The sequence below is a fragment of the Colletotrichum destructivum genome, chromosome 9 (genome assembly GCF_034447905.1).
Source record: "Colletotrichum destructivum chromosome 9, complete sequence".
NCBI lineage: Eukaryota > Fungi > Ascomycota > Sordariomycetes > Glomerellales > Glomerellaceae > Colletotrichum > Colletotrichum destructivum.
This window is the reverse complement of record NC_085904.1, coordinates 1,353,648-1,379,015: the sequence shown is the minus strand read 5'-3', so window position 1 is coordinate 1,379,015 and position 25,368 is coordinate 1,353,648. Positions and strand designations below refer to the sequence as shown.

General features: G+C 58.7%; 9 protein-coding genes across 9 annotated transcripts; 5 read left to right on the top strand and 4 right to left on the bottom strand.

Annotated features, from left to right (window-relative positions):
* Positions 1 to 542: 542 nt before the first annotated feature.
* CDEST_13552 (Putative U3 small nucleolar ribonucleoprotein complex, subunit Mpp10) lies at positions 543 to 3,097 on the top strand. The gene has a single exon (XM_062929708.1). The coding sequence runs from the start codon at positions 602 to 604 to the stop codon at positions 2,822 to 2,824; it is 2,223 nt and encodes a 740-aa protein (XP_062785759.1). The 5' UTR covers positions 543 to 601; the 3' UTR covers positions 2,825 to 3,097.
* An 806-nt stretch (positions 3,098 to 3,903) lies between these two features.
* CDEST_13551 (Putative Fe-S cluster assembly protein Dre2) lies at positions 3,904 to 6,065 on the top strand. The gene is made up of 3 exons (XM_062929707.1): positions 3,904 to 4,223; positions 4,285 to 5,187; positions 5,281 to 6,065. Exons 2-3 carry the CDS (start codon positions 4,497 to 4,499, stop codon positions 5,586 to 5,588), a joined length of 999 nt encoding a protein of 332 aa, XP_062785758.1. The 5' UTR covers positions 3,904 to 4,223; positions 4,285 to 4,496; the 3' UTR covers positions 5,589 to 6,065.
* On the bottom strand, positions 5,962 to 8,705 carry CDEST_13550 (Putative peptidase S10, serine carboxypeptidase, serine carboxypeptidase, serine active). The gene is made up of 3 exons (XM_062929706.1): positions 8,220 to 8,705; positions 7,730 to 8,090; positions 5,962 to 7,663 (listed from the first exon to the last, which is right to left on the bottom strand). Exons 1-3 carry the CDS (start codon positions 8,360 to 8,362, stop codon positions 6,305 to 6,307), a joined length of 1,863 nt encoding a protein of 620 aa, XP_062785757.1. The 5' UTR covers positions 8,363 to 8,705; the 3' UTR covers positions 5,962 to 6,304.
* Positions 8,706 to 9,680: 975 nt separating this feature from the next.
* Positions 9,681 to 11,247, top strand: CDEST_13549 (Putative protein arginine N-methyltransferase SFM1). The gene is made up of 5 exons (XM_062929705.1): positions 9,681 to 10,191; positions 10,256 to 10,273; positions 10,342 to 10,452; positions 10,500 to 10,618; positions 10,712 to 11,247. Exons 1-5 carry the CDS (start codon positions 9,879 to 9,881, stop codon positions 10,766 to 10,768), a joined length of 618 nt encoding a protein of 205 aa, XP_062785756.1. The 5' UTR covers positions 9,681 to 9,878; the 3' UTR covers positions 10,769 to 11,247.
* Position 11,248: 1 nt separating this feature from the next.
* Positions 11,249 to 13,884, top strand: CDEST_13548 (uncharacterized protein). Its single transcript, XM_062929704.1, has 2 exons — positions 11,249 to 11,770; positions 11,827 to 13,884. Exons 1-2 carry the CDS (start codon positions 11,367 to 11,369, stop codon positions 13,430 to 13,432), a joined length of 2,010 nt encoding a protein of 669 aa, XP_062785755.1. The 5' UTR covers positions 11,249 to 11,366; the 3' UTR covers positions 13,433 to 13,884.
* A 211-nt stretch (positions 13,885 to 14,095) lies between these two features.
* On the top strand, positions 14,096 to 15,189 carry CDEST_13547 (Putative glutaredoxin, Thioredoxin-like superfamily). The gene is made up of 3 exons (XM_062929703.1): positions 14,096 to 14,182; positions 14,251 to 14,527; positions 14,597 to 15,189. The coding sequence occupies exons 1-3, from the start codon at positions 14,156 to 14,158 to the stop codon at positions 14,761 to 14,763; spliced, it is 471 nt and encodes a 156-aa protein (XP_062785754.1). The 5' UTR covers positions 14,096 to 14,155; the 3' UTR covers positions 14,764 to 15,189.
* Position 15,190: 1 nt separating this feature from the next.
* CDEST_13546 (Putative nucleophile aminohydrolase, gamma-glutamyltranspeptidase, small subunit) lies at positions 15,191 to 18,160 on the bottom strand. The gene is made up of 4 exons (XM_062929702.1): positions 17,267 to 18,160; positions 17,181 to 17,199; positions 16,714 to 17,063; positions 15,191 to 16,605 (listed from the first exon to the last, which is right to left on the bottom strand). Exons 1-4 carry the CDS (start codon positions 17,429 to 17,431, stop codon positions 15,232 to 15,234), a joined length of 1,908 nt encoding a protein of 635 aa, XP_062785753.1. The 5' UTR covers positions 17,432 to 18,160; the 3' UTR covers positions 15,191 to 15,231.
* A 1,289-nt stretch (positions 18,161 to 19,449) lies between these two features.
* CDEST_13545 (Putative major facilitator superfamily, MFS transporter superfamily) lies at positions 19,450 to 21,673 on the bottom strand. The gene is made up of 4 exons (XM_062929701.1): positions 21,261 to 21,673; positions 20,980 to 21,172; positions 20,382 to 20,879; positions 19,450 to 20,271 (listed from the first exon to the last, which is right to left on the bottom strand). Exons 1-4 carry the CDS (start codon positions 21,488 to 21,490, stop codon positions 19,648 to 19,650), a joined length of 1,545 nt encoding a protein of 514 aa, XP_062785752.1. The 5' UTR covers positions 21,491 to 21,673; the 3' UTR covers positions 19,450 to 19,647.
* A 542-nt stretch (positions 21,674 to 22,215) lies between these two features.
* Positions 22,216 to 25,160, bottom strand: CDEST_13544 (Putative multicopper oxidase, second cupredoxin domain-containing protein; the record flags this gene model as incomplete). Its single annotated transcript, XM_062929700.1, has 7 exons — positions 22,216 to 22,775; positions 22,829 to 23,074; positions 23,152 to 23,319; positions 23,406 to 23,594; positions 23,654 to 24,527; positions 24,579 to 24,780; positions 24,842 to 25,160. The coding sequence occupies 5 exons, from the start codon at positions 25,158 to 25,160 to the stop codon at positions 23,161 to 23,163; spliced, it is 1,743 nt and encodes a 580-aa protein (XP_062785751.1). The 3' UTR covers positions 22,216 to 22,775; positions 22,829 to 23,074; positions 23,152 to 23,160.
* Positions 25,161 to 25,368: the final 208 nt, after the last annotated feature.

Sequence of the window (25,368 nt, the reverse complement as noted above, 5' to 3'; positions counted from 1 at the left end):
AGTTCAAGATTCGGTGCACTTAGTAATCACTTTCGGAGGTGAAGGGAGTGAGTGGCTCAGCGGCCCCGCCACCGAGCCGGACAGCTTATGCCTGGAACTCCATTGAGAGGAAGGGCTCGAATGCACCCCAGCGGGTGCTCATCATCGTACCTCGTTGAATATTGCTTTTCGTTTGAAACCCCATGGTTTGCTTGGTAGGTGTCGAACATTAGTGTACATCTGCATGACAATCAAACGCCAGAACAATGAGTGCTCTTGTCCCCTCGTGGCAGCAAAGCCCATCATAGGATGATTGTCAGACCTTCAAAATACAACCCTTTATAAAAGATGCCAATATCACAGATCTTAAACTGTGGAAGATACAAACGACAGACGAGCTGCAGGGACTACAGCCATGAGCCAGAGTGAGTGATTAGATAAAACTGCTCGACAGGCAGCACTGATCTCATTGGCCAATCACAGCCGACCCACCATCACGGGCGTTTTGCGGGGTCCCAAATTTTTTTGCTGGTTCCAACGGAAAGCGTTGGTCCCCCCCAAAAAAAGTGAAATCTTGCACGGCCGAAACACGCATATCCCAAGCCCGAAGAAAAAAAAAATCATGGCGGCGGGCAGCAGCACGTCTTCCTCACTGACGTCGACAACCAACACGCTCACTTTCGCTCCCGGTATGGCCGCCCAGCTCCCCCCCGGCGGCGTCGCCGACGTGCGAGCCCTCTACGATAACTTGAGCGCCGAGAAACGTCACGCCTTTCTCCAGCCGCCGCCCGCGATCCCGTCCGCCTCGCTGCAGGTCGTCAAGGACACCCTGGACGCTTTTGCCGGCCAGATCAGCGACGAGCAGTTGCGCCTACTGAAGGAGGCGTCAAAGAAGCGCAAGCGGGCTGACGGCAGCGCACGGGTCGACGTTCTCAAGATCCGAAAGGTCCATGTCGACGGTTTCGAAACGGGCCAGGTCTGGCAGCAAGCTCGCCGCATTATTCAGAGCGCCCTGAACCACTCCAAGGAGACGTTACAGGAGCTCGAGGAGCGAAAGGAGATTGTTACAAGCAGCGTCATCGGCGAGGGGAGCCTCGTCGATTCTGACGCGGACGATTCCGAAATTGACGAGGACGAGGACGACGACGAGGACTCGAGTGACGATGACGAGCCCTCAGGCTCCGAACTGGAGGGTGTGGAGGAGGACTCCGACGAAGAACAGGTTGACGGCTCTGATGTCGAGGGTCTTACCGGAGATCTCGAAGACGACGACAAAGAGGTTGAGAACGAGGATGAGGAAGAAGAGGAAGAGGAAGAGGACGACGAAGAAGAGTACGTCGAGGACCCCAACGGCCTCAACGATGGGTTCTTCTCCATCGACGACTTCAACAAGCAGACGCAGTGGTTTGAGGAGCAGGACGCGCGAGGAGACCCCAACACGGATGCCAACAGCGACGACGAAGACATCGACTGGACCGCCGACCCGCTAGCGCCATCAAGCAAGTCAAAGTCTTTAAGACGCAAGAACGAAGATGAGATGGAAGAGGATGCTGGCTCCGACGAGGAGGACGAAGAAGAGGACGGGCCGACGTTTGGCGACATGGACCTCGACGCCCCGGAAGGTGCAAGTGACGACGAGGACATGGACGATCCTATGGAAGACGACCAAGAGTTCAACGCCAACGGTATCTACTTCAAGGACTTTTTCGCGCCGCCGGCGAAGAAGGCTTCCAAGGACGGCAAATACAAGAAGAACAGATCCGTACGCTTCGCGCCCAAGAAGGTCACCGATGAGGATGTCGAGCGTGCCATGGAGGACGTCAAGAGGGACCTCTTCCACGACGAGTCTGACCACGGAGACGACTCGGACGACGCTCTCTCCGACGTGTCGGCCGGCGATCCGAGATCTCGTCGATCGGCTCACGAGAGGCGTCAAGCGAAGCTCGCCGAGGAGATCCGCAAGCTCGAGGCGGAGTCCGTGGCCAAGCGCCAGTGGACATTAACGGGTGAGGCCTCGGCCGTCGAGCGGCCGATGAACTCGCTGCTGGAGGAGGACTTGGCATTCGAGCACCTCGGCAAGCCGGTACCCGTCATCACGGCCGAAGTTAGCGAGGGCATCGAGGATCTTATCAAGCGGAGGATTCTGGCGCAGGACTTTGACGAGGTGCTCCGACGTCGGCCGGATGCGGACCTGCCGGCGAACACGCGGCGCGGGCTCGTGGAGCTGGACGACTCCAAGTCGGGCAAGGGTCTTGCGGAGATCTACGAGGAGGAGCACATCAAGAACGCGGACCCGGACAACTACGTCAGCAAGTCGGACGAGAAGCTGCAGCGGGAGGAGCAGGAGGTGGAGAAGCTGTGGAAGGATCTCAGTGCCAAGCTGGACTCGCTAAGCAGCTGGCACTACAAGCCCAAGGCGGCGGCGCCGTCGCTCACGGTGGTCTCAGACGCGGCGACGATCGCGATGGAGGACGCGCAGCCAACGACGGCACAGGGGGTCAGTGGCGGTCAGAGCATGATTGCGCCGCAGGAGGTGTACAAGGCCGGCAAGGACACGGCGGAGGCGGGCGAGGTGGTGGGGAAGAGCGGGTTGCCGATGGCGCGGCAAGAGATGTCGCGCGAGGACAAGGTGCGCCGGCGCCGGCGCGAGAAGGAACGGATCCGCAAGGCGGGCGGCACGGACAAGAAGCCGCTCAGCAAGAAGGCGCAGATGCAGAAGGACACGATGGCGGACCTCAAGAAGGGCGGCGTCAAGGTCATCAACCGCAAGGGCGAGGTCGTCGACGTGGACGGCAACAAGGCCAAGGCGGTGGCCAAGGCGACGAGCAGCAGCTTCAAGCTGTAATGGAGGAGCTGTCTGTGTGCCTGGTCTATTTTTCTGTCTGTGTCTGCTCGAGACTGTTTGTCAGTCTTTCTGTCTGCATTGGCGATGTCGAGTGGGAGGAAGAGGATGGACATAGTTCCTGGCTCCCCTACGGCGTTGAGGCTCGGAAATGGAACACACACAATCTGGACAAGACAGTCAGTCGTCCAGAGCGTATTTTTTTCTCATGTATCACAAAGCATCCCTGGTTCTAGTCATTGGGACTAGTTTCAAAAATCAAAAATTTGGGCAATTGAGTTGCGAAATCCAAGTGTCGATATTACCGCGCCAAGGGCGCAGGGGGGGGGGGGGGGGGTCTGGATGGAGCCTAGAAGCTCCCGTAATCAATCAGCCGGCCGAATGACAAATGTAAATCTCCAACAGCCTTTTGCTGAGGGAAGCCATCCTACCCGATGCCGGCGGAATAGGTAAGGCAGGCATGCTCAATGCGGTTCAGAACGCAGAAGGGCGCAGCACCGAAGAACTCCGACGAAGGAAGCAGGTTGCACGACCCCGCGGAAGTGGACGAGAGATGCTGCCCACCGGCCCAGGGGACCAGTTCAGTTTGGCAGGGGTTTGCCGGCCAATGATATGGGAGAGAAAAGCCTTTTGTCAGGGACGCAAAATTCGCTCAGCATTCCCACTGTGCAGTCACCCACCACTCAAACAACACTCAGTTAGGTACTCACAATCCATCGGCGGGTACGCACTAATCAAGGGCCGAAGAAGACAAGAAGAAAAAAAAGGGACACACATGGTCTGATGAGGATTGGAAACTCTGTGGTTGGGCAGTTGTCGCTATCGGTAATGCAGCGTCAGCATTTGGGTCACCCAGTCCACCTCCCTCGTTCCCCTTCCCCTGTCATTCTGCCCTTTACTGTACCTAGTACAGACATAGATACGCTACAGGATACCTATGTCATGCTTGTGATTGTCAAGTCGATTTTGGGGCGGGGTGCCGCGCTGCAGCCGCCGCCGTTTTCGGACCCCCATCTGCGTGAAGTGCATAGATATATGTCTCCCTTTTTCCCATCTGGTAAGCAATGATCTGATAGTAATCTCTTGTAGGATCTTGCATCTCCGTTTCAACTCCCGTCCCGTTCACCTTCACTGTACTTTGCTTTCCCTTCCATCAAGCCCCCTCCTTGCCCCTCTCTTCAGCGTCTCTACCTAATCGTACCCAACCGACGGTCTATCCGCAGAAGGATACAGTGACTCTGACCCTGGAGCCACTCCTCCCCGCCACGGAATCAGTCAATCAAACTTCTCCATACAGTACCGTACCTACTACGCAATACCGTGCGGCAACCGACACAGATTACGGTGCCCACCCCGCCAACCCCTCATCATTCCAGCGCTTATCAAGCACCGCCGTCCTACAGTACAGCCGCTTCCCGCTACACAGTCGCTTTTTTCCCAGTTTGACTAATCCGCCAAGGAAGTTTCTCTCTTCGCCCTACCTTATCCATCCTTCGCCCGCCCAGCAAAAAGTCCTCACAACAAACTCTCAAGAAACCTCTTTGTTGTTCGACCGCTTCTCTTCACCTCTCGACGGCTCCTTTTCTCCTCCATCGTCCTCAAACAAACCGACTACACCAGAAGACGCACCGCCGAATCAAGTGCCCGCTCGCAACGAGTTGACCCATTCTCCAAAATGGCGCCCTCCGTCGTTACCCTCGACACCACCTCCGACTTCGACTTTACCCCCTCCTCTGTCACAACCGCCACGACAACACCTGCGAAGCGCACCCTCCTCCTCGCCCCCCCCTCCATAGCCTCCCACCCCCACAAGCTCCAGACCCTTCTGGCCTCCCACGATCGCGCCACCACAGACCTGCAGATGCTCGACCGCCTCTCGGCCGGCCACGTCTCCCTGCCCCAGTCCGCCTACGACCTCGTCCTCGTCCTCACCGACGCCGACGGTTCCCGAGTCGAGTCCACCCGCCTTCTCTCTGCCCGCGCCGTGCTCTCGGCCGTCGCCGAATCCCTCAAGCCATCCGCGCAGCTGAAGGCCCAGGATGGCGGCAACCTCGCCAACGACCCGACCGTCGCGCGCGAGGCCGTTCTCGCTGGTTTGGTCGCCGCTGCTGGGAGCTTCACGAAGCCCGATTACGACGAGGACCAGGTCGTTACATTGAGTTTCGGAAGGAAGAAGGCGGCACCGCAGTCCAACGGCGCCGTGTCGCTGGGGAGCAAGACTGCCACTGCGCCCCCCGTTTCAGCGCCCCCCGCTGGCGTGGGCTTCGTCGACTTTAGCGATGATCTCGATATGGACGACGACGACGACCTCATCGACGAGGATACCCTTCTTACAGATGCGGATCTCTCGCGTCCCCTCAACATCCGTACGTCTTGTCATTTCCCTCGTCCACCATAACCCCTCAGCAGACCAGAGGGAAAGCGAAGAGACACCCAGCTAACACAAACTTTAAAAACAGCCCCCGAATGTGCCCCCAAAGCCGGAAAGCGCCGCCGCGCTTGCAAGGACTGTACCTGCGGCCTCGCCGAGCGCATAGCCGCTGAGGACGCCGCCGCCCGTGCTTCCGCCGACAAGGCCCTCGAGGCCGTCAAGCTTGGCGCCGACGACCTCGCCGAGGTTGACTTCACCGTCCAGGGCAAGGTCGGCTCTTGCGGCAACTGCGCCCTCGGCGACGCCTTTCGCTGCGACGGCTGCCCCTACATCGGACTGCCGCCCTTCAAGCCCGGCGAGGAGGTGCGCATCCTCAACAACGATATCCAGCTGTAGAGGACAAGGGTGTGCTATCCACCCTCTCCTTCTTTTTTTCTACTTCATCATTTTGGACAGAAACTCGGATACTGGCTGGCGTTCATTATCATGGTATGGGGCGGGGGAAAGCCTGGAACACACACACTCACACACATATAACATATATCTGTCGGCTCATGCATTTCACGAGGGATCGGGCAGCGAAGCCAAACTGGAACGAGAAAAGGCGCTTGCTTCACTTTTGAGACAAAACAGGTGTTTCGGCGTATGAGAGGGGGACGACACACACACAGAGAGAGAGAGAGAGAGAGAGAGAGAGAGGGAGAGGAAAGAAAAGGAGACGATTACTGATTGAAGCATGGGAATTAATATGAGATCATAGGACGACGCCAGTCATCAGCAACGGGACTAGGTTGTGCCATTATATATGCCTCGTGGTATGAAAATCATTCGGGGTTGGGCCGTAATTCAAATGGAAATTTTGATCACTTTCTCCCTCCTAAGAAAGAGGCGTGACTATTTTCTCAACTCCATTCCTTAAACAAGACGCAACACAAAAACTCCGTCCCGTGCAGAATTTCCCAGTATCTCTCATCCGTACCCCCTTTCTGAGAAGAGCGATGAAAGGGAAATCATCTTTGCTAAACTTTCCATGCATTTGTTCTTGAGGAGCATCAAGTAGTTCAACCAAAACCGACTTATCTTCACATAGCTAGAAGTTTTCGGGCTCCTCTTCACCGCGCCGAGCGGCTTCCGTTCGCTGCCGAGGGCTTCTCGTGCGGCTCGTCGTCGCTGTCCCCCCCGACGCTGTAGCGGTCCTTGTCCATCTCTGTTGTCGGCGTCGCCACGTGCAAGTCGTCCAGCTCGCTCTCGTCAAAATCGCCCACCTCGACGTCCCGTGCGGTCCGCCTATCACGGAAGCCCTCGAGGCCGCGCGAGGTGCCGCGATGGGTGGTCGGCGGCGTGTTTCCCATGATGCCGGCGTAGCCCCTGCGCTTGCTGCGCTCGCGCCAGATGTACCAGCCCCAGGCGCCGGCGGCAATGATGACGATGACGAGGACAATCTCGCCAGAGCGGTAGTACGCCTTCCACTTGGCGTCGTCCAGCTTCTTCTGCGTCTCCTCGTCGGCGGAAGTGCTGTTGCCGATGTTGCCGACCGACGTGGCGGGGCCCTGTTCGCCGTCAAGGCGGGAGTCGACGGGCATGCCACCGACGGAGCTGATATCGACCTGCATGACGCGGTCAAGCATGTCACGACTGCGACGGGCGTAGTCGAAGGGCACCATGTGGGATGAGTTGTAGAAGAGGATGTAGGTGAGGTTGCGGGCCTCTTGCCAGAAACCGGCAGGTTCGCCCTCAACGGTCCAGTCGCGGCGCGGGGCCCAGTTGCCGGGCGTGAGCTCGAAGCCCTTGCCGCCGTTCCATTCCATGTCGCCAATCATGGCCTCCGTTCCCATGTGGTTGCAGATAAGGTCCTCGGCGCCAGAGAAGAGGACGACCGGTACCTCCTTGAGAAGATCGGGCAGGAAGTCTCTCGATGGCGCCGAGTTCTGAGCGCGGAAAGCGGCGCCGACGGCTCCGCTGCACTCGCTCCAGCCCGTGCTCTTCTGGGGGTTGATGTGCAGGGCGCTGACCACATCGGCTCTGCGGAGGTACGGCGTCACGTTGACCAGGTCTGGGGGCCAGTTCATACCGCACGAGGGGTAGGTGTCGCGCAGGCGAATGTCGTACATGTTGATGCACTCGCGCTCACCCTTGGAGTTGACCTTGGCCGTCTGCTCGAGCAGGTTCTGCAGAACAGTCTCGCACTCAGAGAAGTCGACTGTGTTGCCGACAGCTAGCGATGTGCGACAGATGCGCCACTGCTGCTCCAGGTTGAGTGCGACGGGAGAGCCCTTCTCGATGAGCTTCTTCTCGTATGCGTACTTGAGGTAGGCGTCGTATTGCTCCTTGGGAGAGATCCATGCATTGCCCATGATCAGACCCTTCAGCTGCCATGTGGTCTTGGTTCCTGGTTTCTTGTTCCTCTCAAGGATGTGCTTCGCTATGTATGGGATGTGCTGGCCGGCATAGGATTCACCTGCAATGTAAAGCTGGACTGGTGTCAGAACGAGGCAAGCAGACCCAAAGTGGAGGTCGTCCGGAATGTTTCAACTTACGTCGTCTTGCTCGTATTCGGGGAACATGGCGAACCATTTCTCGAGAAACTGGACAAATTGATCGGCCATCTCGGGTAGCTCGTGCAGGTAGCTGTTGGTGTCGACATAGCTGAAACCGGTGCCGACAGGGTTGTCAACGAAGAGCAGGTTGGCGAACTCGTTCCAGGAGCCGTTGTTGTACTCGAGATGCTCCTTGTCCTTGAGGCGGTAGGGGCCGATCTCCATGAGGGCGCCGTCTTCGGAACTACATCCCGGGCCGCCATTAAGCCAGATGACGGTGCGCTGCTTGTTGGCGATGTGCTGGTTCTGGAAATGCCAGAAGAAGAGGTTGCCATTGTGTTCGGGTGTGACTTCTACGTGTCTAGGGATGGGAAACGCGCGTCAGCGGGATAGCTTCACGGATTGGGTTGCGACGATGTTTCTCCACACAAGTTCAAAAGAGGAGGGGGAGGGGAGGAGCATGGCAGCATCGGGAGCAGTTGTCACGTACCCAGCGTGCATCTTAATGAAGGGCTCCTTGGGTGCGCCGGGCAGGTCGTGGACGAAGTACTCGGAGGCGCTCTGGGCGGCGACGGCCGGGGTGCATGATGCCAGCGCAAGAAGCAGCGCTGGCACCATCGATAGGATAGCCATTGATGGGGGGAAGTGTTGGCCTCCCCGAGGCTACCTTTGGGAGGGATCGATAAAAGGCTAGGGGCGTGGTCCAACTTGAGAGTGCATAGAGGCGCTTGTCTCCCCGGGTACTGAAAGAAGGAGAATTAAATGAAAAGGAAAGAATCAACCGCAGCAAGAGAAAAACCCAGATGCTGCTGGGTGATTAAGCGGCAATGTTGTATGGAGGGAGGGCGACTGCAGAGGGATGGGAGTGGAGGGAGAGAGAGATTGGAGAGAAAGGGGAAAAAAAGAAGTGACGCCGATGGAATTGTCCCCGTCCCGTCCGTCCCATCCAGATCTGAAATGTGTACTCTCCGGTGTCTCGTGCCTCGCCTTTGCCTTGTACTTTGCGGGAGTCCCCGGTCTTTCTTCCTCTCCTACCCCGGCCGCGTACCTCTTCGCCGCCCCACCCTTGTTCCGCCTACCGAAATAGGCTGGAGCTGGGAGCTGGAGCAAGGAGCGAGCGTGGGCACAGACTGGAAGGATTTAGGGGATTTGTTATCGCCCAGCGGATGTAAGCGCAGCCGGATAGGGGGGTTGTCTGGATACTTGGGTACCTATCCACAGTGCTGGTTGAGAGTGAGCCGCGGATGGATCGCCGGGCGCTGAAGATACGGCGTAATTCTACTTTGAGGCTTTATCGAGGTACATGTATACTCATATTTAAGCTGTTATGAGACTGGGCATTGTTCCGGCAGAAAATGGAGTGAAAACCATGGTCAATCAATCACTCTCATGTCCATGGCTAGGTAGGTAGGTACCTACAGATACTCTTCCTCCAGTCAGTCCAGACTGTCTGTAGTGCGGTTACAGAGCGCCTAGGTCCGGCCCTGCTTATATAAGACATGCTCGCCAAGGAACGCCTATCTCCATTTTTTAGCCGTGTCAACGGTAACCTGAGACTTCGAGAGTGAGTCGAGTCGTCCCCGTACCAAGACGGATGTTCATCTCACTCTGACAGTTCCGGCACTGAGATCTCCGACCGAATGCGCATCATCAACAATGCAAAAGGCGACGGCGCCAGCAATAGATTAAATGCATCGCACACCCCGGGCTGTCGGGACGGCCGTTACCAAGTGAAAGCCAAACCCTCCGGAACTTGCGAAACAAGTATACCTTGAGAGCCCCTAATTCGTTGGTTACCTAGACAAGGCTGGGGAGGCGTCTGTCCGAGCTGCAAGTTAGGGCAGGCCTAGCAGCAGTTTAAGCATTTGACCTTGCCGCAACGGCTTGAAGCCTAAGTGGAGAGAGAGAGATCTCAGTCAATGGTCCCCCCAAACAAGCGTTTGACCACAAATTTCAGCCCGCAATACTGTACATGGGCCACCACCAAAAAAAAGCGCCCTGAGCCTTTCTGAATCCTCCGCAAACTACCTAACGCCATTACGCGGCCTACCATTCCATTTCCGTACCTGGCCGTCCCTCCATTGATCGAGGCGGGACAATAAAAAAAGGGCAAACGCGCATAGGTTCTAGGACGACTTCGACCAGCACCATGCCGGGCAAGACGTACATCGTCGAGCACCTCGACCCGGAGCTGGGCCCGTGGTCCGAACTCGAGTACATCGCCATCGCCAAAGAAACCCACGCCGCCGCCGGCACTTTCCTGCTGTCCTCGCTGCCCGCCGGCTTCGTCGCCCCGGACAAGCTGAAGCAGGTGCCGGCCTTCAAGGCCGAGAGCCGGGGCGTCGAGGAGCTCTACGCCCACGACAAGTCCCGCGTGTGCCTCCTCGACCCAGCCGCTGCCAGCGACCTGAGCCCCGAGGACGGTGAAAAATTCGACGCCTTTCTCTTTGGCGGCATCCTGGGTACGTGCAGTTTGCCTGGCGAGTGCGCCGAATGCTCTGAATGCACGCTGACCTCTTCCTCCAGGCGATGACCCCCCTCGCGGTATTTTTACTCCTCGTTGTCGTGTGAAGTGAATGACATCTTCTGACTCTCTTCTGACCCCTCTGCAGACCGCACCTCGGAGCTGAGGAAGAAGGGCTTCGAAGGCAGACGTTTGGGTCCCACGCAGATGACGACCGACACTGCCGTCCGCGTCACCAGAATCGTCGTCGAGGAGAAGAGTACGTCTGGCTCACACCTATCGCATTCCTTTACTGACGGCCGGCAGCACCCCTGGACAAGATCCCTTATGTCACCTACCCCGAGCTGAAGTTCAGCGAGCATGAGAGCACCGAGATGCCCTTCAAGTACGTCACCGACAAGGACGGCCAGCCCATCATGCCCGAGGTGAGATCTCATTCCCATTTTTCTTCTACCTCGTCTTCTATCATCCTCTCGAGTGAATTGCTGAGCGAACCAATACTGACCAACGGCCTCCAGGGGATGGTCGACCTCATCAAGAAGGACGCCGACAAGGCGATTGACGACCTCTTTTAATCGATACCAATTCCAAATGAACATGAAAAAGTTGTGATGCACCACGGCTGATGTACGACTCCATGAAACCCCGTGACCACCGCTTTGCCGGACGCCGACCGTCGTTGACCCCGCACTGGAGATCAGTCACTACTAGACTGAGTGAGAGAGGGATGCGAGGCTTCATGCTCTCTGGTTGGCTTGCCTCTCGTATCTAGACGTCCGCCCACCTGCTCGCTCTCCAACTGTCTGTCATTTTATCATCGAAGAAGAGCTGCAAGGTCAGTTTGCAGTTTCTCTCTCATCGCATATATGCCCTCGACTCGCCGACGCAGTTTGGCCGGTAAAGTTTGTTTGCCGCCATCCGTTCATCTTTTTCAACGGAAAAGCTCCGCTTCATCCTTATCAACTCGACTTTCCCTTCTCGGCTTCCAGATCACCCGGGGCTTGAGGCTGTATCCCTGCTCATCATAGCCATCGCTCCCACCCCGCGATAGCAAGGTCTCCTCATATTCCGAGGCTGCCCTCATCCCCCAGTCTCTCTCAGGAATCCTTACCAAGAACCGTCTGTTGCAGTCCGTCACATCTTCACCAAATAAAACATTCTCACAGTGACAGAATGTCCAACCCTCAGATCACATTCCGGCAGACGACCTTCACGGGCCCCTCGCTCCTCCTCGCCCGCCGCCGCACCATCTCCCGCACTACCATCCGCGCCCAGCTCGACCAGCTCCGCGCCAACGGCCAGTACGACTGCTTCAAGCTGGGATGGCACCCTATCTATGACGACAAGTCGCGTTGGCCCGCGCCTCTGCATCTGTTCTGGGACAGCGACGTCGCCAAGTGGATCGAGGGCGCCTGCTACTTCCTGGCCGACGAATACGACGTCGAGGTCGACGCCGCCGTACGGGAGCTGGTCGCCATGATCCGCGGCGCACAGCACGCGGACGGCTACCTTAACATCCATTTCTCCGTCGTCGAGCCGGGGAAGCGCTGGACTAACATTCGCGATATGCACGAGATGTCGGTTCCCGTCCGGGTTGTCCCAACGCAGCGCATTGTGGCTCACGTCTCTGTAGGTACAACGCCGGCCATCTGATCGAAGCCGCCCTTGCGCACACGCAGTATTACAGAAACGACCTCCTCATGGAGCCCATCGAGAAGTACATCGCCCACATCCGCCATCGCTTCGGTCCCGGAGACGGCCAGCTGCGCGCCTACCCGGGACACCCCGAGATTGAACTCGCACTTCTCCGATTCTACTCGGTGACGGGCTCCCGGGACGCGTACGACCTCGCACGCTTCTTCCTCGAGGAGCGCGGGAACCCCACGGGCCAGGACGGCCAGCACTTTTATGACTGGGAGATGGAGCGGCGCGGCGAGCCGCGCTGGAAGCGGCCCAACTCGTTCCCCATGGATCGCTCCTATTGGTACTGCCAGGCCCACGCGCCCATCCTCGACCAGCCCACCATCGAGGGCCACGCCGTCCGCGCCATGTACCTCCTCACCGCCGCCGCCGACCTGCTGAATCTCTCCCGGACAGGCAGCGCCTCGGCGCCGGCCCAGCCGCTGGCCGCCGCCCCGGACTGGCTCGCGGCACTCCGCCGTCTCTGGTCCAACATGGTGGATAAGAAAATGTACCTTACGGGCGGCATCGGCGCCATGGCGCAGTGGGAAGGGTTTGGCATCGACTACTTCTTGCCGCAGGGCGCGGACGAGGGCGGGTGCTATGCCGAGACGTGCGCGTCAGTAGGCGTCATGATGCTCGCCGAGCGGCTGCTGCACGCTGACCCGGAGCTGGACGGGCGGTACGCGGACGTCATGGAGCTGTGCCTGTACAACAACGTCATGACGGCCATGAGCCTCGACGGGCGGGCTTTTACGTATGAGAACCCGCTCGCGAGCTGCGAGGGCGCGCCGAGCGGGAGGGAAGACTGGTTCTGGTGCGCGTGCTGCCCGCCCAACGTGACGCGTCTGTTTGGCAGCCTGGGCGGGTACCTCTGGGACTACGGCGGCGGCGAGGACGAGGCATGGGTGAACGTGCACCTGTACACGAACGCTGAGGTGAAGTTCGCCGCGGGCGGAGCCGAGGTGACGCTGTCGCAGAAGTCTAACTGGCCGTGGGAGGGCAACGTGCAGTTCGAGCTCGGGGGCGCCGAGGCGCTCGAGACGACGATCCGGCTGCGCATTCCGGCCTGGGCCGAGGGCGCATTCGTGCTCACGCCCGCGGCGGCTCCCGGGACGACCGCTTTGGAGGGCGGGTATCTGCGGCTGGGCGCGGCGTACACGGCGGCCCACGCCGTCTTCTCGCTGGACGTAGGCGGCTTCGCGCCGCGGTTCGTTGCGCCACACCCGTACACGGGCCAGCGGACGCTGGGCCTCGCGCGCGGGCCGGTCGTGTACTGCGTCGAGGACGCCGACCACGGCTGGGAGGGGAACCACTTCAAGGATGTCGGCGTGAGGAGGGGCGAGGCGGTCCGGGAGGAGTGGAGGAGCGCCGACGGAGGGGGCGACGGGGAGGGGTATGTCGCGCTGAGGACGGTCGGGTGGGAGAGGTCGCCGGAGGATTTACAAAGGGGCGGGGAGGGGGTCAGGCGGGAGCTCGTGTTTGTGCCATTTTATTTCAGGGCAAATCGGGGTGGAAAGGGGCAGATGCGGGTTGGGCTCAGGGATGATGGGAGGTAAGATGTGTGAAGGTGAACTGCTGTATGAGGCTATGGGTTCTGGAAGTGAGACTCTCGAAGGCTGTCATTGTCATGATCACGTCTCATTATATCCGCCACGGGAACTGTTTGTACTTGGTCTCGAGACGCGGCCGGTGTGTTGGCTACAAGTCCATCCCCGTTAAGCTTTTGGCATCTATTTTAAAGATGGAGGTCCGCTTTGTAGACTCATGTCCAGCGAACCGGTTTTCCGTGGTGTTTCTGACGTTTTTGCAGACCGCGATGAGAGCGATGTTCCATGAAGCAAAGTACCTAGCAAACGTATCAGCTCAAACAGAGCATAGTGATCTGGATGACCGAGTCGCAATCAACCTTGACGGTTCTTTGTTGGATGTGAGGATTCCGTCGCAAGGCAGAAAAGTTCAAGTTATCAACTGCCGACTTATATACGGGAGGACCAACAGAATTGACAACATTGGAAGAAGTACCAGAGGGAAAGTTTGGCGGTGGAATACATGTAAGAGGGATGACATTTGCTGTTGAGTGATTGGCGCGAGACGAACCCACATGGAGCTCGCAATGTCGGTGAGTCTCGGTAAGAGAATGGTCCAAGCTTCTTCACCGAGCTCACCTCATTACATCACCCGTTCTCTGCCATCCGATCAATTTCGCATTTCTCATCAACCCTCTCTCTCTGTTGTGTCCCTCCCCCCCTTCCAACGCACCACACAACCCACAGCCCACCATGTTCTCAAGGACGTTCCTTCGCTCAGTATGTTGAATCACCGACCCGCTGCCCTTCCCAAAGAAGGTCCCCTCGCTGACCCAAACGCTCACTAGAATTTCGCCCGGCAGGCCGTCCGCCCGGCCGCGCGCCCGATCGCCTTCCGCGCACCCCTCCCCTTCCTTACCCAGCACCGCCTGCTCTCGGACGAGACGCGGCAGGCGATCGAGAGCGCTGTCGGCTCCGCGCCCGTTGTGCTCTTCATGAAGGGCACCCCCGAGACCCCGCAGTGCGGCTTCTCCCGCGCCTCGATCCAGATCCTCGGCCTCCAGGGCGTCGACCCCTCCAAGTTCGCCGCCTTCAACGTCCTGGCCGACCCGGAGCTGCGTCAAGGTGCGGGACCTCATCCGAGACGGAGAGACCACAGAGAGAGAAGCTGACTGCAGACGCGAAACAACACAGGTATTAAGGAGTTCTCCGACTGGCCCACGATCCCCCAGCTCTACGTCGACAAGGAGTTCGTCGGCGGCTGCGACATCCTCGTCTCCATGCACCAGAACGGCGAGCTGGCGAAGCTGCTCGAGGAGAAGAAAGTCCTCGCCGAGGCCGAGGCCGAGAAGAAGGAGTGAAGAGCAGGTACAACCGCGTGCGAGCGCTCGGCACGAGGAGGACACTAGGAGAAACTGTACAATTGTAACATACCGAATGGGGGACAACCACACGTGGGACATGTCCGGGAAATAGATTGGCTTTTCATTGGCAAAGCATGTGGTCTCTTGATCATCTTCAACTCGACCATCCGCCCATCGTTCAGGCCGAGGAACTGCAGGTCCGTCGCTATGTATGGGAGACGCCACCACGGATTATCATCTATGTCACAAGAAGTCTTACACCGAGGGTCGGTCGACGGACGATTTTTCTACAAGTGGAATTCGCTTGCGCTTGAAGATGCCCAGTGGCTTGCGTCATTATTGAGCTCGTGATGAGAGTTTTACTACTTTCAGTCTCTCTGTATTTATTGGCATACCCTTGAATTCGTATTCGCATCTCGTATTGTACTATTTTCTGACGATTACATCCATGCAACTAAATTCCCGCTACAGCGCCGGGTACGCCGCGCCGTCGCCGCGCGGATCGCTACCCGCAGACCACACTCCGGTCCCTTCGACCGGATCGACGGTGTACCGGATGATCTGGCCACGGCCGAACATGCCCCTCTCGGTCCCCCGGACGACCTCGACCTTGTGGCCCAGCTCCCGCAGGCCCTCGACCGTCTCATCGGGCATGCCCTCCTCGACGCTCACGGTCCAGTCGAAGTCGTCGTCCCGGTCGGGCAGGCCCGCGACGATGCACACGCGCGGCGCGTCGAGCGTCTGCTGCGGCGAGAGACCCGCCACCAGCTGGCCGAGGAGCACCTGGACGTGGCCCTGCGGCTGCATGAAGCCGCCCATGACGCCGAAGGCGCTGTGCAGCGACCCGTCGGCCTGGTTCGTGGCCATGGCCGGGATGATGGTGTGGTAGGGCCTCTTGCGCGGCGCGAGCCGGTTCGGGTGGTCGGCGTCGAGGCTGAAGTTGGCGCCGCGGTTCTGCAGCGTGAAGCCGCAGCCGCGGGGGATGATGCAGGTGCCGAAGCCGCCGTAGTTGCTGTTGATGAAGGAGGCGGCGTTGCCGTGCTCGTCCGAGACGGTGAAGTAGACGGTGTCGCTGCTCTGCAGCGCCGGCGAGGCGTGCTGCTGCTTGCCGGGCGGCGAGCCGACGCGCAACTCGTCGCCGCGGATGGCGCTGTCGGGCTTGAAGAGGCGGGCGCGGGCGGCCGAGTACTCGGGCGAGATGAGGCCGGCGGACGGCACGGGGACGACGTTGGGGTCCGTGACGTACCAGCTCGCGTCGGTGAAGGCGAGGCGGAGGGCCTCGATGATGACGTGGAGGTAGGGCGCCGTGTTGTGGTCCTCGGCGGACCAAGCGGGCACGACGCCGGACGCCTGAAGCTCCTGGATGATGCCGAGGGCCATGAGGGCGACAATGCCCTGGCCGTTGGGCGGGTGTTCCCAGACCTCCACGGCGCCGTCGTTGGAGTGGCCGTTGGTATGCCCGTTGGTGTGCCCGTTGGTGTGCCCGTTCGTGTGCCCGTTCGTGTGCCCGTTCGTCGTGCTCTTGAGGGCGGGCTTAAACTTGAGCGAGATGGGGTCGACGGGCTCGCTGCCCTGCTCGAGGTGGTGCGCCAGGTCGTCGAGCTCGAGGTGGCCGCCGAGGCTCTTGACGACGCTGACGAGCTCCTCGGCGACGCGGCCCGTGTAGAAGCCCTTCTTGCCGTCCTTGGCAAGGGCTCGGAAGGTCTGGGCCAGCGTCGGATTCTTCATGATCTCGCCGGGGTTAGGGGCCCTGACGCCGTCCGGCGCGTTGGGATCCTTCTTGAGCATCTCGGCGAAGTTGGGCGACGCCTCCCTGATCTGGGGCTCCGCCGTGTTCCACTGTTTTTGTGATAATAATCAGCATGGCGTGCGTAACCCATGGCTTCCCCCCCCCCCCCCCCCCCATCATTGAGGGCCGGAAGCAGTTCCGAGGGTGTGAATACGTACGTAGTGACTTGTCAGCTCCGACACGGGGAAGCCCTTCTCGCCGAGCTCGATGGCCGGGGCGAGGACCTGCTCGAGCGAGACGTTGCCGCTGCCGAAGCGGTCAACGGTGTCGACCCAGCCGGCGGCGGCACCGGGGACGGTGACGGCGTGGACGCTCTTCATGGGGATCTTGCCGCGGGCGCCGTCGGCGACGCCAAGGTCGCGGCGAATGGTGTCGAGGGTGGCGTTCTTGGCGGAGCGGCCGGACCCGTTCATGGCTGAGACATTACCGGTGGTGGCGTCGTAGAAGAGGATGAACATGTCGCCGCCGATTCCGGTCGAGCACGGCTCCGTCATGTTCAGGCCGGCGGCTGTTGCGAGGCGGGGGATGCGTGTTAGCCATCGCTTGAGGGTTCCGTTCCCGCCCCCCGCGAAAAAGAAAAGGAAAAAGAAAAGGAAAGAAAGAAAGAAAGCGAAAAGAAACTAACCGACTGCTACGGCGGCGTCCTATTTTCACGGCATCAGTTACGGGACTCGATGACGGAGGAGAGGGAGGAGGGGCACTGGAACTTACGGCGGCATTACCGCCGGCCTGGAGCACCTGGATGCCGCATTTCGCGGCCAGCGGCTGGGTGCAGGACACGATTCCCTTTGTGCTGTGGACGACGCTCCGGCGGCTGCCATACTTTGCGAACTCGCTCGCTTGCGCCGAGTGGAGGGACTCGCTGGTGAGGGGCATGATGAAAGCGTCCGATGCGGGGTTATCGAGTGCGATAACCGAGACGGGGGAGTATGAGGGAGCAGACTCAAGAATATGTATGAGTTTGGATGCTGGATAAACTGGGATTCGCTGGATCCTATTTGAGAGGAATTCGAAAGAGAGATAGTGAGTGAGAGAGACAGAGAGACAGAGACAGAGAGATAGTAAGAAAGTTGTATGGCGTCATGCAAGAAGAAGCCGTCAAGTCGCAGCGAGCTCGGAGGCCAAGTTCCCCGGTTGCACAGCTCCTAGTGTCCGGAGTTCTAGCCGATGAGGCCACGAAAGAGGAGAGGGGGGGGTCTGTCTCTCCAACGGGCTTAGACTGGCAAGGAAATAGGGATTCCGAGGATCGGGAAATAGATAGATCACACAAAACCCGCCAAGTCAGGGGCAAATACAAGCAAGATAGAACGCAGAAACGCAGAGCTTCCTTCTGTACGTAATACCTGCCTAGGTTCCCGCGTTGGGGTTTACCGAGAGAGGTAGGTCGATACGTTGGAGGTGGACGGACGGCCTACAGAGTACATTTACGCTAGTGGGGGCTGGGTGTACTCCGCACCACCGCATGAGATGCCCGGGATTGGTGCCGAAGGTTGGCGTTGACTCATTGGGGAGGGGGGATGGATGAATGGGAACTCAGGGCACGGGGGGGAATCAATGAGATGCGATAGTGGCGAGTTGTCGAGAAGTTTGTTCTCTATCAAAAGCTTGAACATAGTCCAGTGGGAAACACTCTCTATGTATGAGGCGTGTGCCTAGGTACCTATATATATATATGTACCTGTGCTGACAAGAGGCACCCCAAAACGGCCGTCAGCACACTCCTGTCCCGCTGTAACCCGCAAAGTGGCCCGAAACCCGGGTCTTGTTTCAACGGCAACGATGCCATGTGGCATTGTTGAAGTGAGACGTACATACCTCCTGCATACATATATCAGAGCCAACCAACTGCACCAAGGCAAGTCTACGAGACCCAGCCATTCAATGGCAAGATTTGTCACCTAACCCCTCCCCTTTTTTTTCCAAATAAAATGGAAAACTGTGAATCCCATCGTCCCATGCCTTGATTCGTCTTTGGGACCGTTGAAGACAAGTTGAGACTCTCCGCCCAACCAACAACAGCCGCCCGCCCGAGCGAGCAGAGGCCGAAAACCCAATGAGCTGTCCCGCCAAACTTGAGTTCTCGTTGGAAAAAAAGTCGCTTGTCCCGAAACGTACGTCGGATCCGAAATCCCGACGAGTTTTGCTGGTGAAACCCTAAACAGCCCGGGTGCTTAAAGGGGCCCTAGACCAAACCCGGGAATCCCACGCATCCGCTGCCCTTCTAGAAGGGAGTCAAGGTCGGGAAGTGCACATCAGTCCTAACTCTACCGGAAAGTCTCTACTCTCTCTCTCTCTCTCTCCTCTCCAAGGAGAGAGATGCTTCAGTAGACCCGGCGTTAGACCAGAGTCGTACGTCCGATGAGTCGTTTCGTCTTTGCCTTTGACGCTTGTCGTCCCTTTGTCCGTCGTCGTTCATGCGGCCTATGAGTTCAAACCCTCCCCCTCCCCCTCAAGAAACTTATCTAGGCAAGCACATGTGTGGAAAAAGGTTCACATAACACGAAACCGTCATGTCTCGAGGGCCTCTATTTGCATTCCGGCCGCCAAGTCCTTCAAAGTACACGACCTGGCTCGTCCGATGTTGTCTGTCCATGGCTGCCGGGCAATACCAGCGCTCTCTCTGCCTCCCCAAAGGAGGCTCGACTCGACGTGGTTGCTAACACTGGCGAAACCGTAACTTTGCGGAATACACTGTCACGCTCATTATTTCAGGGTGGTCCAGCTGCGATTGGGCCAACGGAATCGTCGGGGAGTGACACCCTCGCAACGTCCGTGGCGGGGGGGCAAAAAAAACGCACGATACTCGTGAGAGAAAGGAGGCACTGCATTCTCTTGGGATTGGATCAACACTATCAGACCTGTAACGAACATGTTTGGGCATCAATGAGCCAGCTGTCAACCCGTCATCGCATGGAATTCTCTCATTAGGTAGTCTGGAGTTGCTGTTGGTTCGACACCGTATGGCCTGTGGTCTTATGCAGGCACCGGACTAATTACATACATACACCAACACACGTTTGCATACATGGTGGAGGCGTTTATCATCCGGTCTCTTTGAAGAACTGAACAGACACGACGCCGCCGCCGCCAACTTACACCTTGAACCGGAACCCATGCGCCGCCGCCTCGCCCGGCGCCGCGTTGATGGCCCCCTCGACGAACTCGCCCCTCTCCAGCCTGCGGTTCAACCGGACCAGCACCGTCCGTAGCACCGTTGCCGCGCAGACCGCCACGAAGCACGCGACGCAGTTGTGCACGAACGCCGCCGTGTACTGCGGCCCGTCGCTCTTTGGGTACAGGTAGCTTGCGTAAATGCTGCTGCAGTTGCTGACCGCGTTGATGAACGCCAGCGCCGCCGCCCGCTTGGCCGGCGGCCGCGGCAGCGAGTTGCTGATCCACGCGAGCGCCGTCGTGTACCCCGTGTAGATGCCCGGCACCATGAGCACCATCGACACGTACCGCGGCGCGGTGGTGTGCGTCGCCGCCCCGAGGATGAAGGCCACCATGGCCACACAGAGCGGCAGCACGATGTGCAGATACCGCTCGCCCGTGCGGTCGGCGTGCCACGCATTGAGGCACGTCGTTATCACGCAGAGGACGTACGGCGGGCACGTGAGGAGCAGCGAGACGACCGGGCTGTAACCCAGCGTCTGGACGACGGTGGGGAAGAAGTTGGTGATGGAGCCCGACGCGACGATGCTGAAGACCAGGACAAGCTTGTCGGTTGTTAATCGTGCTTCGAAAGGGTGGCGGGGCGGGGGTAGGTGGCAAGGGTGGGGGAGGTATATATGAGTCAAGAGAGGGAACGGGAGATGCTCAAACATACCAGGATCCATGTCTTGACATCCTCCAGCGCCGTCTTGAAGCCGTGCCAGAACGTCTGCTCGCCGCTGCTCGTCCAGTCGTCCTCGCCAATGTCCTCCTGCAGCCGCCAGACGGCGAGCGCCGTCTCTTCCTCGTCGAGCCACGACGTCGTCCGCGGGAAGTTGGGCAGCACAAAGTACGCCCCGAAGGCCACGGCGACCGTCACGACGCCTTCGATGAGGAACAGCCACTGCCACGCGCCCAGCCCGCGGGCGCCGTCCATGTTGCCCGTGATGCCGGCCGAGATGAGCCCGGAGAAGGCGCCCGAGATGAGGGACCCAGTGTACAGCACCGTCGTGCGCAGGCCGAGCTCCTCGCGCGTGTACCAGCAGCTCAGGTAGTACAGGCACCCGGGGAAGTAGGCGGCCTCGACGAAGCCGAGGAGGAAGCGGATGGCGAGGAGGCCCGCGTAGTTGCGGCACGCCGCCGTGGCGGCCGATATGACGCCCCAGACGACCATCTGGCGAGGGTGTTGTCGGGTCAGCTGTTTCTGTCCCAACTCCTTCCACGGACCAAAAGTCCGGGGACGACGTTATAATTCTTTCCGGCGTGCGACTTACACAGGTGGGCAGGTACAGCGCGGGTTTCCCGATCTTGTTCAGGAACAGGTTCGAGGGCACCTGCATGAGCAGGTAGCCGACGAACAAGATGCTCACCGCCGTCTGGAACTGGCTGGAGTTGGGGTCGAGCTTGAGGTCGCGCTCCAGACCGGCCAGCCGCGCCGCCGCGATGTTGTTCCTGTCGATGTAGTTTCTTTCCCCGCGATGAGAGCGGGTCCAACACACATGTGACACGACGGTCGAGGGGTGGAGGGGGTAGGGGGGTTATGCCGTGTACCTACAGGATGTACATGATGACAATCATCGGGAGCAGCCTTAGGTCGACCTTACGCTTGAGCTTTCTCTCCAGCGCGGCGCGGTACTCGTGCGTCATGGCCGCGATGATGGGCGGCGGACGCAGGCCCCGTCTCTCGGCCTCGGCCGAGGGCTTGGGGTGGTCATCGACGTCGCCGGCGCGGTGCTCGTGATGCAGCGAGACGTGGTCCACCTCTGTCAGCTTTCCGCCCGCCATAGCTGTCCTCCTTGGGCCGCGGATGTCGTATCTGGCGTAGCTTGACTGTGCTTTCAGTCTATTGAGGGCCCTCGAAATCTTGATCACCAGAGCACCGAAAACTGCGTAATTCGTTGCCTGTCTGTAGACTTCGAATTATTCTATTTAAGCGATCAATCACGAATCCGGGGAAGTGGGTGGAAAACATGACGGATGCCAACCCTCTTATAACTCCGCACCTCAAGCTACGACTGCGTTCTGCGCGGAAAAGACAAGGGCATATGCACCGTTGGTTTCGTCCCAGCTTTTCTCAAGTCGGGGTAATCACCGTCCCCCCTCCCCTCCACCGGGATGGCGTGTTCCCAGCCATTCACAGTTGTCAGGGCGGCACTCTTCAGAGCCCAGTAATGACGATGGTTTTCCCCCGTTCGTACCAAACACCCCCCCTTCTAGTCCCGCGACGGGAGCCAACGTTGGGCGATCGTCCCAAGCTCTTCATCATCGGGCGCGGCAAAGCTTGTCATCCTGGGCGGGCAGGGGGGCGGCCCTATGCTTCAACATCTCGGTGAACTTGGGACTCGCCCTAGTTTCCCTTCGGTCCAACGTAGCTAGATGTGCAGCCCGCAGCCATGGCAAGATTCGTTCTCGCGTTCGGGGCACGACCCAGAAACGGAGCGTCCCCAACTCGGTAGATGCAATTTTTTAGATACGACTTGGGCCCAACGCTCCCCCGTCCCCCCCTCACAGACGGAAAAGTTCACGCACCCAAGAAAGAAGCGTCATAATCCGGGGTTAGAGGCAAGAGTGCGGGGGAGTTGGGAGGATGGGGGTGGGGAGTTGAAAGGGACTGGGGTCCAGCGGAGCACTCCGCAAAATCCGTACCAATAGCGCGTGAACCGTCACAAAGTGTCGAACGATGTCCGGGGAGGGCAGGTCTACGAACACGCTTGTGATGTGACATCAGATGCGTCGTATTGGTCACGCTGACGGCGTCAAGTGGCCGGGAAAAGACGAGGACGTGCAGAGACGAGTTCTAGTGAGCCCAGTAGCGCTCCAATGAATATGGCGACGGTTGTGGTTTCCCCTGCCGTTAGAAGTTTTGAACAGGACGAACCCCCCCCTGCCGGTCATTAAGCCAAAAACACATGGGGGAAAGCCGGAATGACGCCACAGCCGGCATCCGGCCGAGTGGACCCACCAGAGTCGGCACGGCTCAACACCGCGGATTGCCCCATAATATGGCGGAAGGGGATCCACACCCGGGCTCGGCACTTGTTAGGATAAGCTTCGGGACCCAAGAAACGACCTTGCCTTGGCGGGGCCAGGGGGGGGGGTGGGGGGGGGGGGGGGGGTTCAAACAATGACGGCAATAGAATGAGACGTTTGCAGCATAATTATACAGGCTGAAGCAGTTGATATCATTATAATTATCGATACATACATTACAGAAGAGAAGAAAGATGTGCAGAAGTCGATTGCGGCATGATATGCTGCCGAATTAAAATACAGACACAAACAAGAAGCATGGAAAAGCAAGATATAAGAGAAAGTTCATGACGCTGTCGTCGCATATGTCGGAAGTGTCAGAGGCCGTTGTGGTGTATGCTGTGTGTGTGTGTGTGTGTGTGTGTGTGTGTGTGTGTGTGTGTGTGTGTGTGTGTGTGTGTGTGTGTGTATGTAACTCTTGTGGTTTAGACCCCAGAGTCCTCCTGGTAGACCGACTCCGCCTCGGCGTAGGCCCTCCAGTTGGCGCAGGTGCTATTCACCGTGTCGGCGTTGGTGAGGGCGGCGATCTCGGCCGGGCGCTCGATGAGCTGGAGCGCGAAGCCAAGGGAAGTGTGCCAGCCGATCTGTGTGGACTGGTGTTAATAGATATCTGACCAAAAGGGGAGAAGGAAAAAACCCCCCCCGAAACCGATCAGGGACGAGTACTTACGTGGCAGTGCATCAGCCAGACGCCCGGGTTGTCGGTGTAGAAGCCAATCACGAGGTATCCGGACGCCGGCAGCATGGCGACGTCGCGGCGCGGGGCGTTGACGGTCTGCAGCGCGACGGAAGAGTCGTAGGTGCCGGAGCCCTGGGCGAGGACCCAGAAGTCGTGACCGTGGAGGTGGATGGGGTGGGTCTAGGAGGGGGATGATAGTTAGAAAAATGAGATTCCTTCTTTTCAGGAAATCTACTTACAAGACCTATGGGGTTCTGGATGATGAAGTGCACCCAGACGTTGGCTTCATTGAGTTGGACAATGTTCTGCTGCACCGAGTATGTGTCGTTGCCTTCGAGTACCTGCTCGATAGCTGCGGTTTCCCATGTTAGCATGTGGCACGATCGAATGACGGATGGCGGCCACTTACTCGGGTAATCCCAGTCGGACAGGAAGGTGTTGGCATTCAAAGTCCACTTGAACTGGCTGGCGATGACCTGTAGACCGACAGTGAGCGTATCGTCATAACTCTGTTGCCCGGCCTCGATCGCCACGACGGGGACCAGATTAGACATGAGCTCGTCGGCGCAGGTGTCCATGTACGTCGGCACCTCTCCCGTCGGGTCAGATGTCGACGACGGGTCGTAGCGCACGACGCCCTTGATGTCGAGGGTGTTCTCGTTATCGCTGCAGGCGAGCTGGGGGATGGCGCGGAGCCAGTAGTCGCCGGCAGCCTGGTTCGCGCGCACGACGACGTCGTAGCGCTGGCCAATGCCGATGGAGACGTCCGAGACGCTGTAGGGGTTTATGGGCACGAAGTCGGCCGAGATGACCTCGAGGGTGTGGTTGTCGATCATGAACTTCCAGTGCGTGTCGATGGCGGCGTTGACGAGGCGCATGCGGTACGACTTGCCGCTCTCAAAGGCCGTCGTGAAGCGCGAGCCGAGGTCGCCGTACTTGCCGACGCCGTTGATGAGACCCGTCTGCGCGCGGGGAGGGCCGGCGGAGGCGGCATCCTCGTAGAGCTCATCCGTGGTGCGGTGGAACCAGTCGCTGAGGATGATGGTGCCGAGGTCTTCATCGTAGGGGGCGGAAGCAGGACCACGGACGATTATTCCTCCGAAGACGCCATTCCTGGGATGCTGTCAGTCAAGTCACAAGCTGTGAGGGTCCGGATTGGCGAACCAGGCTTGGAGAGCAAAGTGGCTATGGTACCACGAACTACCATACTGGGACGCGTGCCACGTGTAAGTGATGGAGTCGCCCGGAGCAGTTGGGCATTGGGTGATGGAGGCAACGCCGTCGGCCTCGTTGGTGTAGTTTTGGCGGATACCGTGGAAGTGGATGCTGGTGCCGTTGTTCTGAAGGGAGTTCTTCACGTGGACCACTGGCGGTGTTGTCAGGAGCTTGTACAGCAGAGAGGTTTTGTCAAGAAACCAGTTACTTACCGACAGTGTCACCCCAGTCAGCAATGATAGTCGGGCCAGGAACGGATCCGTTGATGGACAGAACCATGCGCTCGACGCCGTCGGGAGCCATGGTGGTGTTGGTGACATCGAACCAGTACTCGCGGACGACCCCGGTCTTGGGGGCCTCCTCGTACCAGTTGGTCGAGAGATCGTGGGTGCCATCCCAGCAGGAAGGATTGAGAGCAGAGTCAAAGACACAGTCTTGACGCTTCTCGACCGAGTTCCTGGGAGAAGGGACGCCGGAGACAAAGACGGGCAACAGGAGCGCGAGGCATCCCAAAAGTGAGCGTTGATGCATGACGGGGTAACTGTAGAGTACAACGAGTGTAGAGCCGATGGTCAGCGTATAAGAAGAACGATAGGAAGGATGCCTAGAAACGAGTGAGGCAACAGAATGAAGGAAGACCAAGCGTGAAGAAGCGAGTGATGGTGTCTGAGAACAACTTCTCAACGACGAGAAGATCTGCCTCGTCTTATAGAGTCTGAATACGAGATTCGAGCATCCT